Genomic DNA, 13,216 nt, shown 5'->3' on the forward strand with positions numbered 1-13,216 from the left:
TATAAATATAGATATACAGATATGAAAGTGCATGTGTTTGTGAATATATACATACATATATATATATACATACAGGTATATAGATATACATACATACAATATATACATACAGGTATATAGATATACCTACATACACACACACACACACACACACACACACACACACACACACGCATATTTCAAAACAAAAGTTGTGATTGATAAGGATTCTAACAGGGGAAATGGAAGGTAAGAGAAAGACCAGGCACAGGCAAGGAAAAGAAAGCACAGAGGCAATGGAACCTTCCAGAAAGAGTATGAGCTAAACAGGACTGGATTCAAATCCTGCCTCTGCTTCCATGGAAACATAAGCAAGTTACTTAATCATGCTGAACCTCAGTTTCCTCATGTGTAAAATGGGGATAATAATATTTACTCGATGGAGCTGTTTTAACGATCACTTGAGTACATTAAGTACGTAGCAGTGTGCCCAGAGAATGGGAGGCGCTGAGCGTGTGCTGCTGTTGTACAGCAGGCTGTTTGGGTAGCTGCATGTGGTGCTGCTTGTTTCTGATGTAAGATACTTGCAGGTGAGAGGGAGGCCAGGGACACTCTCTCACTATAGCTCAGGGATCACAAGGATTCCAGACCCCAGCTAAAGGAAAGAGCGAACTGCCCTTAAGCAACAACTCTCCCAATTTCAGGAGAAATCATGATCTGTGCGGGGCACTTAATGCTTAGCCATCTCATGGCCTGTCATTTCCCTCTAATCAGACATACTGTACTAGGCGACAGGCCAAGGTTATGAGGTCACTTTTTCTACAGTTATTTTAATACTCATCATTCTAGAAACTCTTCTGACTCTCATAAAACAAAGTAGCAGAAGGACTTTGATGGCTAGCACTTGTCTGCTGATTCACTGAGTGAACTTGGGTCAGGCACATAATCTTCCTTTTCCGGGTTTTCCAGAAACAGGATAGGCGGGTTCCTGTCCCCGAGCAAAAGCATCAGCACAGGGACGGTAATTCAGGGCCACCAATTTGGGTGAAGTGTCTGTCTGCATAATCCATTTTTCTCTCAGAGTTATAGAAGTAATTGTCCATCCATCTCTGGCAAAGGAGACCATTATCCTGTCCTTACTGAGATATGGATCTCATTTAGATGTCAGCTACGTTTATGAGCTCTCAATTCATTAAGCCATCAAGACAAACAGATGGTGCCTCACAATCAGTGTCACAGCAAAATGACGTGGAGGGCTTGGAGATGTCAACAGAAACCTATTTGCAGTGCCATTGAGTATGGCAGTGCCTTCCATAAGAGGCACCTCATTCTCAGAGAATTAGCAGGCTGTAAAAATAGCCCTAAATCATTGTTGGGAGAGACAGGGTGGGGGGAAGCAGAGAGGCCATCAGTATCCAAGGCAGTGGGGGAGAGGAGAGGAGGGTTCTGAAAGGGAGACTGTCAATGGTGGGTGATCACGAGAATTAAGAAGCCACAGGAGCCCACAGTCCCTGCCCAGCTACTGCAGCCCCAGTAGCTGAAATGCAGCTAGAGTCCCTGAACTCAGGTACTCACCTCTGCAGAGAGATAGTCTTGAGTCAACAAGTATCTTCCATGTGCAGCACACCATCAGGTGCTGTGGGCGAAAATGTTTAACAGAGGTTCTGATGCCAGGGTGCTTGTAACCCAACGTTCATGCATAACCACGGTACTCTCCATCATACCAAGTACCAGGAGCCAGCTGCGGAGCCCAGGTGGAAAATCGTGTTTATCCTTTCTGGTGGAAAGAGCCGTTCACCTGTGGTGAACAGAAAGCTTTTGCTTCCAGTGATCGATTCTTTCTTTGCGCAATCTAGTCAAATTACCTGTACAAATACAGATTATAAAAATAAGTCAATCTTTTCAGTTATATAGCTTATATAAGATTACAAATTTTCTAATTTTTAAAATCAGTATATAAACTACATAAAACTAAAAGACCAAGACCATCAAGGATTTACCCAATTCTGCTTACTCATTCTCTACTAAAAGGCACATTTAATAAATTATATAGGATATAAAATTATATAAATTTTTTTGTCATTGTATGATTTGCATTACCTTTTTCTTTTTTTTAATTTTTATTGGAGTATAGTTGATTTACAATGTCGTGTTAGTTTCAGGTATACATAAAATTACATAAATTTTTAAGACGAGATGGTTGTGTTGTTAATTCCAAATCCAATTATCTCCAAAGCAAGGGAATGAGGCAGGAGGGCTTCAGCTCAGTTAGAGAAGTTCCGTGCCCACCCCCACAACCAAATAACTAACAGGAAGAACAAAAAGGAATTCTGAGGAGCTTCAGTGAATCCAAGATCCATTTTTTAGTGACAACCGCAGTTTTTTGTTGGAAAATATTATCAGTGAAAACAGTCTTGCATCAACGGTAAAATGATGCAAATGTATTTCCTTATTTAATCTGTTTAAGTGCTTTCCTGTATAAATGATCCTCTGAACATCGCTGGGCCAGTTTGGTCAGAGCACAGTACTATGAGAGGGAAGGCACAGTCTCACCTCTGCCACCAATCTTCAGAAGGCTTGCCCCTTGTCATTCAGTTATCTGCCCACATGTCACTGGCTACATGTGCACAAAAGTAGGAGTAGCATCAAGGATTTACCCAGGTTTCATGTTCAGTTAGTGGGATGGAAAGCAGTTCTACCAACCAAGTCAGGGAATTTAAAGAGAAAGTACAGGATTAGGAGGAAGGGGTGTCCAGAGCAGGGGGAAGGAGAAGAGAGAGATAATTATGTTCAGTTACGGACGTGCTATGGAGTCTGAAATTTTATGATAGCCCTGACCCTAGTCAATTCTCCCTGGAGACTGGACTGTATGGACTATTGCTACTTTAAAGCAGCAGGCCTTGTCAAGGTGGTAGAGGGGTGACACTACAGCATGTAGCAGCCTTCCCTATCCTTAAGACCCAGGATATGGCTTCAATATAAAGAATATAATAAGCTACATACTGAATAGTCTTGTTTTCTGGCAGAGAAATGCTAATAGTCCTTTTCTAATGCATTCAACTTCACTACCAAGTACCTCAAATTCACTCAGCTCTTGAAACATCCTGCTCCAAAACCTTCAAGGGCCACCTAATATAATATTGTCCAAGTTCTTTGATTAGCGTTTAAGGTCCTCCCCAGTAAGCTTAGGCCTACTTTCCATTATTCTCTGACTCTGCTTCAGTCACAGATTTTTGCCTTTTCCCCACTCACTGTCCTCCATGCCAGAGCTACAATCCCATAGTCTACCTCTATTCCTCTGCCCACTGTTTCCTTTTTCTGGAATATTCTTTCAACTTATTTACATGCTAGTCATCCTTCAAAGCCCACTCATTCAAGCCCCTGTCCCAAGAAGCCTTCTTTGAAACTGCTCGCTCACTATGATATCTGCCTGGATTTCCATTCAAAGCACTTATCACAGACTGTTTTTGATAATTTTCTATACCTGTTCCTTTGACCTAATCAGATGATAAATTATTTCAGGGAAGGAACTGAGTCTAATTTCTGAGTCCTGTACAGGGCACAATATACATGTCCAGTATTTGCTGACTGTGACTCTCAACTGTAGTTTGAAAATAGTCATAGATATTACCCATTTTCTCAGAAGTTTTAATATTTGTTTTAGACAAAATTCCACAAAGATCACACAGTATTTTTTTTAAGGATGTCAAAAAACAGATAGTATAGCTTTAAGCTGAGCCTTAGCCCAAATCTGAGTTTAGAAGCCCATTTCTCTTATAGTGCATATGATCATGTGCGGACAGCTACCTGGAGCATGAGAAGTTACAGAGGCTCCCTAAAGAGGGGAAATTAGCAAAGCTGTCAGAGACTTCTTGTGCTGCCTTCCTATAAATTACAGGTGGATTAATTTAATACATGAGAACCCAAATAATTTTTTAAAGTCTTTTGCATCAATATTATACTTTGAAATAACACAAAGTAAGAAGAATGGAATAATATATGTTGTTCATTTGTCACCAATGTCTTATGAAAAATTATTATGAAAATTTTAATAGTTTAATCAGCTGTCACCGTTGTTTTCTTTTAACATGATACTGAATAAAGTAGCGAACAATCTTTAAAAAAAACTTCTGCACCATCTGATACAGATAGGCATCATCACCATTTACCAAGATTTTTGTTTCTACATATATCATTTCTTAAACAAATACGACAGGGTCTGCATCTTTCTGCACAATGCATGGCATAAGAATTTTTAAACTAATAGTTAACACTCTACATTTATTTCCCCATTAACCACCACTACTTTTATTCCCCACTTTACAAAGGAAGAAAGTGAAGCCCAAGGTCATGGCTAGTATGTGGCTAAGTTGGGACCAGCACTGGTCTGCCTGACCCCAAATCTCATTCTCTGGAAATTAGCAAATTAGTGAACATTATTTTGATTCATATAAATCCTCTTCAGGAATGAACATGCTGTGGTCACTGCTGCAGTTAGCCTTTGTTTTTCCAGAATCAAAGGACTTGACTTCTACTTTACTTTTTTTTTAATTTAATTAATTAATTAATTAATTTTTGGCTGCGTTGGATCTTCGTTGCTGTGCGCGGGCTTTCTCTAGCTGTGGCGAGCGGGGGCTACTCTTCCTTGTGGTGCCTCGGCTTCTCATTGAGATGGCTTCTCTTTGTTTTGGAGCACAGGCTCTAGGCGCGTGGGCTTCAACAGCTGTGGCACGCGGGCTCAGTACGTGTGGCGCACGGGCTTAGTTGCTCTGTGGCATGTGGGATCTTCCCAGACCAGGGCTCAAACCCATATCCCCTGCATTGGCAGGAGGATTCTTAACCACTGCGCCACCAGGGAAGCCCTTGCTTTACTTATGCATGACTTTCATATTCAAATCTGTCAAGCTCTTTTATCGCTTTAATTACCCTAAATGAGTTCCTGATCTTCCTACTTCCTTTTTTTTCCAAAAATTTTTTTGGTTGCACTGCCCGGCATGCAGGCATGCAGGATCTTAGCTCCTCGACCAGGGATCGACCCGTGCCCCCTGAAATGGAAGCGTGGAGTCCTAACCACTGAACCGCCAAGGAATTGCCCCCTACTTATCTTTTAAGCCCTCCAGCTACTGCATCAGTTGTCACTTCTTTTTTTTTTAATAAATTCATTTATTTTGTTTATTTATTTTATTTTTGGCTGCGTTGGGTCTTCGTTGCGGTGCGCGGGCTTCTCATTGCGGTGGCTTCTCTTGTGGAGCACGGACTCTAGGAGAACGGGCTCAGTAGTTGTGGCTCGCGGGCTCCAGAGCACAGGCTCAGCAGTTATGGCGCACGGGCTTAGTTGCTCTGAGGCATGTGGGATCTTCCCGGACCAGGGCTCAAACCCGTGTCCCCTGCACTGGCAAGCGGATTCTTAACCGCTGTTCCACCAGGGAAGCCCCTGTCACTTCTTTTTTTAACATTATTGAGGCCCTACTGAGCTCAAAGACTGTGTTCAAGGAGATGCCTGCATAAACCAGACAAAATACGTGCCCTCAAGCAGCTGAAAGTACTCCACATGACCAAAGTAAAGGGTTTTTAATTTATCGCCAGGGCTTGGGAGCGGCTCCAGCGCCCCACCGCCGCCGGCGCCCCCGAAGGCAGGAACATGCTCCCTCCTCACCGCAGCACCCCAAGGACCTGCCGCGGTTGAACCCCCTGATCCGCGGCCCCGCCCGGCCGGCGCTCGGGACACCGCCTTCGCGGTGCTCGCTGCCGCCGCCGCGTCCCAAGAGGAAAAGGGCGAGAGTAATCTCAAGTACCGCCGGGCCAAGAGTCCTCCAGCGTCCTCAGCGGAACCCCGGTCGCCGACCTCTCACCTCTGACGCGATCGCTACGTGACAGCCGGGTACGCGGAGTCACCGCCCACGCACGTCGCCCCAGCCAATCCGGAGCTCGCTCCGGGCCGCCCGACCCACCGCGTACAGGCCCGCACTCACCCGCCGGCACCGACACTGGCGTACCAGCCACTGGCTTCTGATTGGCTGAGGCCGGCTGTGGGCGAAACCGGGAAAAGCCGGGCAGACTGCTGGTGCGCGAGGTGGGTCAGCAGCTGGTAGGAGCCGGTAGGAACCTGCGACGTCGTGCAGTTGTAAGTGATGCATGCCGGGGTTTTGGAGCGGGGGACGCCGGGCAGTGGGATGGGAAGAAGTGAGGCCGCGCTGGGCCAGGCTGAGAGCACCTTGGGAGGGTTGGGGATCGCAGGACTGGGAGTGGGGGCGATGCCTGGGCTGAAGGGGGCGAAGTCTGGTTGGCGGGGCTCAGGCCCCACCTCGCGGTGCAGGGGAGGCTGGTGAGGGCGTACGGAGCCTATGAGGGGATGCAGCAAAGGCTTGAGGAGCGAAGCCTCGCGGATGGAGCTGGGGAGGGACGGGGCTGGGGCCGACTTCGGGGAACTCGTAGAGCGGGGTGGGTGAGGAGGGATTGAGAGGGCGGGCGCTCAGGCCATGGAGTCCTGACAAGGTCACAAGAAGAGAGAGGGGAGGAAAGTTGAAGGGTTGAGAGGAGGGCGTAAAACCAAACGACCTTCCTGCCATCGGCTTCATCTTCTCCCCGGGCCGCTATTCCGTTCCACGTTTGGCGACCTTCTTCGGCCCTAGGAAGGTTAAGAAGGACCCGGGCATGTATCAAGCATCTCTGCCGTAATTTACATTTCTCCCGAAAAAGTAAACCTGCCAGATTAGAAATTACAAAACATAGCAGGGGATTAGTATTGGGAGCAGCCGAAATGATTCGGCAGGTTTATTCGCCTCTTTTGTTTTACCTGTGCGGGAAGCAGTTATTTCCTTCTTCGGGGTAATCCCTATGGAAGGAATCTCTGCTTTCGGAAGTACCCAGACCGGTTTGGATGAAAAGTTATGATGGATTGAAGCGGTACCAGGCCCCAGCATGATAATCGTATTTGAGTTCTGTATACCAGGGGTTCTCTTGCTTCCCTGTGCACCAGAATCTCTTGAAGGGGTCTTCTTAAGATACAGATTCCTTGGGCCCTGCCCCAGACCATCTGAATCAGAATCTTCCGGGGTGGCGCCTTGCAGCTATTTTAAACAGGCTGACAGGTAACGGATGCAAAATCAAAATTTGAAACCATGGTTGTTAGATAGTAGTTCCAGTGACCAAAATGACGGGCTGTGAAGATCCTTAAGTCTTTTACATCACGTGATGCTGGGCAGCTCCAGTTCCCTTATGCCTCTTCTAGGTTTCCATGCATTTGGAAAGGTCTTCAGTAGTATCTTACCAAGTTTACAGACTACTTCGTGTTTTCCAAACTGGCTTTGAGTATCTGGTTATAGGTGCCTCTTTTTGTACCTGTTCAACTTTCCGACAGAGATCTGGGTCAGCTGCTGCAGGTGGATGAGAAAATTATAATAAAGGAAAATTCAGAAGTGGCGCTAGGGAAAAAGAAAAATCTTCAAATCACACTTGAAATCGTTAGATGAATTAAGTCACTGGGAAAGAAGGTTCCATTTAATTTTAGGCATGACTGACATTTTTTACAATTCAAAGAAAGAGATGTGGGCTCCTGTTAAGGAGTGGATTTTAAATGTTTTTCAGATTAAATACATACCAGCATTATAAGACAGATGATTTGGCAATATATTGTCAATCAAAAGAACCCACAACTGTGTATCAGGAGAGCTGGGTTCTAATCCTACCCTGCCAGAGATGTATTCCTGTTGTTGAGCAGTTCATTTTACCCTTCATAACTTTTTTTTTTTTTTTTTTTTGCTTCTGTAAAATAAGCCTATTGGCATGGATTAATAATCTGGGTTTTTAATCTGGGTTTTTACTCTCAAGTTTACTCTCAAGTTATATGATCTGTACTTACCCTGATATTTTAAAAGTGAACCATGGTGGCTATAAATCATGAATACTTGGGAAACTTCTAGGTGGTCATTAGGAAGAGAATTATCAAAATCTTTTACTCAGGGAGTGTTACAGATATATATTATGCTAGATATATAATTTGAACCACAGAGTAACAAATAACTTTGTGATATACTGGACTTCTAATATTCCCCTTTATTTTATCCTGAAATGTGCACACAAGGTGTTCTGGATCAGAGACAGATTATCATTAGTCACTTGAGACATAATGACCACATGGTTCCCTCACACCCTGATTCTTTCCCCAGGGACTACTTTCTGAAAGCCAGATCTAATGTCCTGTTCATACAAACTGCTGAAAGGTGATCCGCCTCCCTCCTGAAAGGAAAGAGAAGGGAACTTTTGCACCATTGACCTGTTGGACAGTTAAAGTTATCCAGATGTGAGAGATTAAAGGAAAAACTACCAACTTTCTTGCTTTTAAAGACAATTCCCAAATGACTTCTTAGTTTAGGAATAATTAAGGCAGAGGAAGAAAACATGCTTTTATATATGTAAAAGAAGGTGTTGGTTTTTAAAAGTAGATTGTGGTATATAATGGTTTTGTCTCTTGTGGTTGCAAGGCTCCAAGACCTACTCAGGTTATCATGTGTTCTTTCATAGATACAATATAAGAATTAAAAGAAAAATAAGCACTTGTGTACATACAGCTTGACATTTTTATTACTGACTCTACAAATGTGTATAATTGTTAGTTTTCACTAAATTTTCCTAATTACCTGAGAATAATTTTAATTGTTGAAAATATTACTTTACAATTTATTCAACAAACATTTTGTGGTCTACTTTATGTAATAAGCATCATGCCAGGCTATGGTATAGACACAAGCAGGACAGGTGTAACCTCCTGACTTCAAGGAATCTAGTGAGAAAAACAGTTAGACTTGCATTTATAAGAAAGAGTTATTATAGAGAAAGCATCGGGTCCTATGGGACTGCGTAACCAAAGCACTTATCATAAACTGGGAGAGTCAGAGAAGACTTTCCAGAGCAGGTCAGTTAAGGCAAGAAACCGAAAAATGGGAGGTCTTAGCCCAGAAAGAGTACCTGAAGGAAATGAAAAGGGAAGAAACGTTTTAGGCAGAGGAAGTAGCTTGTGCAAAGGCTTGGAGGTTTAGAGAGCATCTATAAGAAGTTTAATGTGATTAGAATGTGGGGTTGGTGAGGGAGGTTGAAGGAGGATTTGTGATAAAAACAGAAAAGTTTTTGAAACTATTGCCTTTGGGAAGTTTAGATTGGTTATGAAGGAAACTAATAAACATACTGGCCTAAAATAAATACAGTATTTAATCTTACCATCTAATACATTTATATAGTATCTTGTTGATGGTTTGTTTTGTTTTGTTTTGTTTACTGCACAGCGTAGAGGATCTTAGTTCCCTGGCGGGGGATTGAACTCATGCCCCCTGCAGTGGAAGTGTAGAGACTTAACCACTGGACCGCCAGGGAAGTCACCATTTATGTAGTATCTTGAAAGCCAATCTCAAATATTTCTCTGAAACTTCCCAAACTTTTTTATCCAAAAGACATCACACTCTAAATTCTCATTGTCTCTGCTGGCAAAGTGATCACACTCTGGCATGTCTATTTTAAAGAATCTAATTTGTGAAACATTATTTCAGTGTTTACATTCTATCTCTTCAAATATATAGTGAGCATCCTGAACCTTGAGCTTGTTGAACCTTGTATATAATAAAAGCTCAGAGAAAGTAAGGGTTTATTCAATTAGCAGGTAATGGAGCACAAAAAAGAAGAGAAAGTCTAGTCCTAATTTCTTCTATCTAGCTGTGTGATACTGTACAACTCATTGGGATTAAGGTTTTCTTCTCTGTCAGATGACAGAATTGGACTCTTCCCAATGAGGATGGGGGCTTGGAGGGACAATCTCACTTTTCAAACTAAGCACTAAGCCTCCCCTCTAGAGTTGGATTTTCTTTGAGGACCTTGACTACTACTAAACCCCTTGAATAGCAGAGTGTTGAATGAGAGCTGTTATTACTGAAGGGAGTGTTATGCACATGAAAAACCCAGAAGCTAAGGTAAGACTGTATGGGTAATGGCAGTTCACTTTTGAGTTTATTGTAATTGACGTCAATCAGAGTCTTGTGCAGTTATATACTATGTTTGACTCCCTTTTTTATCTATGGGTAAAGTTTATAGTCTGTTCAGCTCAGTCAGAAGGAAGTATGTACATAGTTACTGTGACTAAGGTGAAATTGAATTTGTTATTACTTTATTGTGATGAAATGCCTACTAGCGTCCTGTGTAAAAAAACTGACCAAAAAAGGAGAATGGAGCCTTGGTGCCTTTGTGATAGAAATGAATCTTTTTTTCTGCCCTCTAGTTCATATAATCAGGCCAGTATCTTGCCTTTTTTGGTACCACTTAAAGGAATAGTCTTATAAAAGAAGTATGCTTTTAACTGCAGAACCTCATGGAAATTCTATTTCAGGAAGATTCTTCAATCACCATGTCAAGTGACACAGATGTTTCTCTTTCTTCATATGATGAAGGTCAGGGATCTAAACTTATCCGAAAAGCTAGAGAGGCACCATTTGTCCCCATTGGTAAGTTTGAGTTTGATGGTCTAATAAGCTATTGTAAGCTTTAACACAGTAGAAGTGTGGTAAACTTGTTTGGTTCATCAAGAATTTCCTGAAAGCATTTTTTTTTGAATATTTTTTCATATCTTGAAATATGCTTAGATTGGTATGATGTAGCTCTTATTATAAAAATTCTTCTCTGTGTAGTCAGACTTCTTGTTTTAGTGACTTATTTCAGTGAATGTGTTGGGACCTCAAGACTACCATCAGTCTCAATGATTTGCTGGAAGGACTCACAAGACTAAGAGTTGTTATACTCACAGTTGTGGTTCATTACAGTCTCTACTATATTAACTGATTGCCTTTGGGGATGGAAGTAAGACAGAGAAGAGTTCCCCTGGCACTCTTAAAGGAATTTATTTACTGGCTTCACAAGCCCACATTTTAAAGATGATCTTAACTTTCTGGATCTGCTACTGTTTGCTTCCAGTTGTGGATTTTTAGTTCTGAGGGGGGAAAATTAAAAATTCAATTTGTATGTTAGCTGGTTAATGGTCTCCTAAAGCATCCTTATAAAAAAAAATAGAACGTTGATTGATGACAAAATCATCTTGATTCCCTGCCCGCATGCATCTGACATACTTGTGACTGTCTGTTTTACAGGAATGGCAGGTTTTGCAGCAATCGTTGCATATGGATTATATAAACTGAAGAGCAGGGGCAATACTAAAATGTCTGTTCACCTGATCCACATGCGCGTGGCAGCCCAAGGCTTTGTTGTGGGAGCAATGACTCTTGGTAGGTTCCTACAGGACATTTCAAATTTGTGGCTCCCCATTAATGGATTTCTTTGTAAATAAAACAAGGTAGATACTTTTAGCTGACTTTGAAGCAGTTTGCAAATATCACTTACATTCATTTTCACATAAAAACTGAATTAATAGAAATAGTTCAAGTAGTGACATAGTTTTACTGTCTATGATATAATCTTACTAAGGTTTTAAAGAAAGAAAGAAAAGATAGTACTGCCCATCACTGAGTTTATAATTTCTTTGACGAGTCTAGATATGCAAATAGGGTTGGTAATAAGATCCATCATCTGGGAGAGACATGATTGCTGTTTTATTGAGTTTTTGAAGGTGGAAAAGATATTACATGCTTTTATAGGCTTTATAATTAATTGACTTTATCTGGTATTATATAGCAAGAGTAACTCCTTTTAAGGTTGCCAGATAAATATTGATATTTTAACAGTCTGAGCTAGTCACACTGGCCTTGAGATACTTGGGAACTTGTGTAAAAAGAATTTTAGAAATTTGAATTGTTTAAGAAAGCAAGAATGTAAGCAGCCTGGTGCCTGGTTCCCCTTGTAAATATTGTATGCTAGCAAGGGTGCTACTTTTAGCTATTTTATGAACTGTTTTTAACTTTTTAACACTGAAGAAAATATTTAAATGCTTAACTAGCATTCTTTTTCTTTAGGTATGGGCTATTCCATGTATCAAGAATTCTGGGCAAAACCTAAACCTTAGAAGAGGAGATGCTGTCTTGGTCTCGGTGGTGCTTGCTTTAGTTAGACATCTCATATTGAGGTTATATGTTTATGTTGAAAATAAATTCTGTGGGTCAGACAATAACTTTGTAATTTGAATATTGGCTTCCTTTCTTGCAGGCTTGATTTGCCTGGTGACTAGTTCACTAGCTAAGTCATTCAGGGGAGTCAGATGAGCACAAAAACATGTCACTTTTAAATGCACTCGATATTGGTACAGTGTCCACCTTCTTAAACTCTTCTGATAAAATTAGTTGTAAAGAGGACAACATGCCAAACCTGAAAATGCTCCCAGTTGCTGCAGAATATCATACGCTTTTGATGTAATGTAGGAATCCTATTTACCCCAGTTAATTTAACTCTTTCTGACTGCCTTGTGGACTGAGTACTGTTTTTAAGGTCTGGCTGGCTCTTGAAGAACCCTTTCAGAACAGTGCACGGAATACAACATTATAAACCTCCCAGCAACTATGTGTGTGTTTTTAAACCAAACCTAAAGAGCTGGTAACAGCTGCTTTGAAGTAGTATCTGTTTCAGAATCATAGTTGTAAACATGAGAATAACTTAACTGTAGATCCCCGTTTAGCTGTTTTGTAATTGCAGAACTATAGTTTGCTGCTGTTATATTAGAATAATTTTTAAATGGCATTTTGAAATAGAAGTGTGTATTTTAAGTGCTAATGCAAAGGTAAATGAAAAATACTTTTTAAATGTGTGCAGTCTGTTTATTTCCTCTGAAAGAATCATAAATGTTAAACTAAATAAATCGCCTGTAATGGAAGAGATTTATGAGCAAGCTGGTTTGGTCAGACATTATACAAACTTTGGTATACTACAGAATGCTTTGTTGTACTTGTGAAATTCTCTTGTCTAACCTGAATTTACCTTCCATGGTGATAACATGGTAAATGTAATGTTATTAAAGTAAGTGAACACATCAAATGTCTTGTATTTATTTCAATTTGGAAAAAACTATCATTCTTCAAAGTAGCACAAGTAGTTCCAAGAAAAGAGGGAGAACATTTTATGCCTTTTGTAGGAGCCATAGTTAAAGACTATTTAACGAACAGGAATAATAGCTAACGTTTATTGAGCATTTACTGCGTGCCACACACTGCTCTAAGCACTTTTCATGTAAAATGTCATTTAAGTTTCCTAACAACCCTAAGAAGTAGGAGCTATAATCCTCATTTCATGGAGGAGGAGACTGAGGTATGAATAG

At 41.3% G+C, this 13,216-nt stretch overlaps 1 protein-coding gene and 1 long non-coding RNA gene across 4 annotated transcripts in view; one reads left to right on the forward strand and one right to left on the reverse strand.

The window, feature by feature from the left end:
- The window catches only part of LOC132432192 (uncharacterized), a 33,526-nt gene extending 27,702 nt beyond the window's left edge, over positions 1-5,824 (reverse strand). The window contains exons 1-2 of one of the 2 annotated variants that reach the window (XR_009520859.1): positions 5,775-5,824; positions 1,555-1,844 (exon numbers count right to left, since the gene is read on the reverse strand). This is a non-coding gene — a long non-coding RNA (uncharacterized lncRNA). Of the gene's footprint in view, positions 1-1,554; positions 1,845-5,635 lie in introns of both variants that reach the window. The other variant, XR_009520858.1, reaches the window with a different exon arrangement.
- A 142-nt stretch (positions 5,825-5,966) lies between these two features.
- HIGD1A (HIG1 hypoxia inducible domain family member 1A) lies at positions 5,967-12,953 on the forward strand. Of its 2 annotated transcripts, none has more exons than XM_060022252.1 (4): positions 5,967-6,103; positions 10,352-10,466; positions 11,106-11,240; positions 11,925-12,953. In XM_060022252.1, exons 2-4 carry the CDS (start codon positions 10,370-10,372, stop codon positions 11,972-11,974), a joined length of 282 nt encoding a protein of 93 aa, XP_059878235.1. In that variant the 5' UTR covers positions 5,967-6,103; positions 10,352-10,369; the 3' UTR covers positions 11,975-12,953. The 2 variants fall into 2 exon arrangements, with proteins under 2 accessions (XP_059878235.1, XP_059878236.1); XM_060022253.1 differs by lacking the exon at positions 5,967-6,103 and adding an exon at positions 6,886-7,062.
- The last annotated feature ends 263 nt before the right edge of the window (positions 12,954-13,216 follow it).

Source organism: Delphinus delphis, chromosome 10, assembly GCF_949987515.2.
Source record: "Delphinus delphis chromosome 10, mDelDel1.2, whole genome shotgun sequence".
NCBI classification, from domain to species: domain Eukaryota; kingdom Metazoa; phylum Chordata; class Mammalia; order Artiodactyla; family Delphinidae; genus Delphinus; species Delphinus delphis.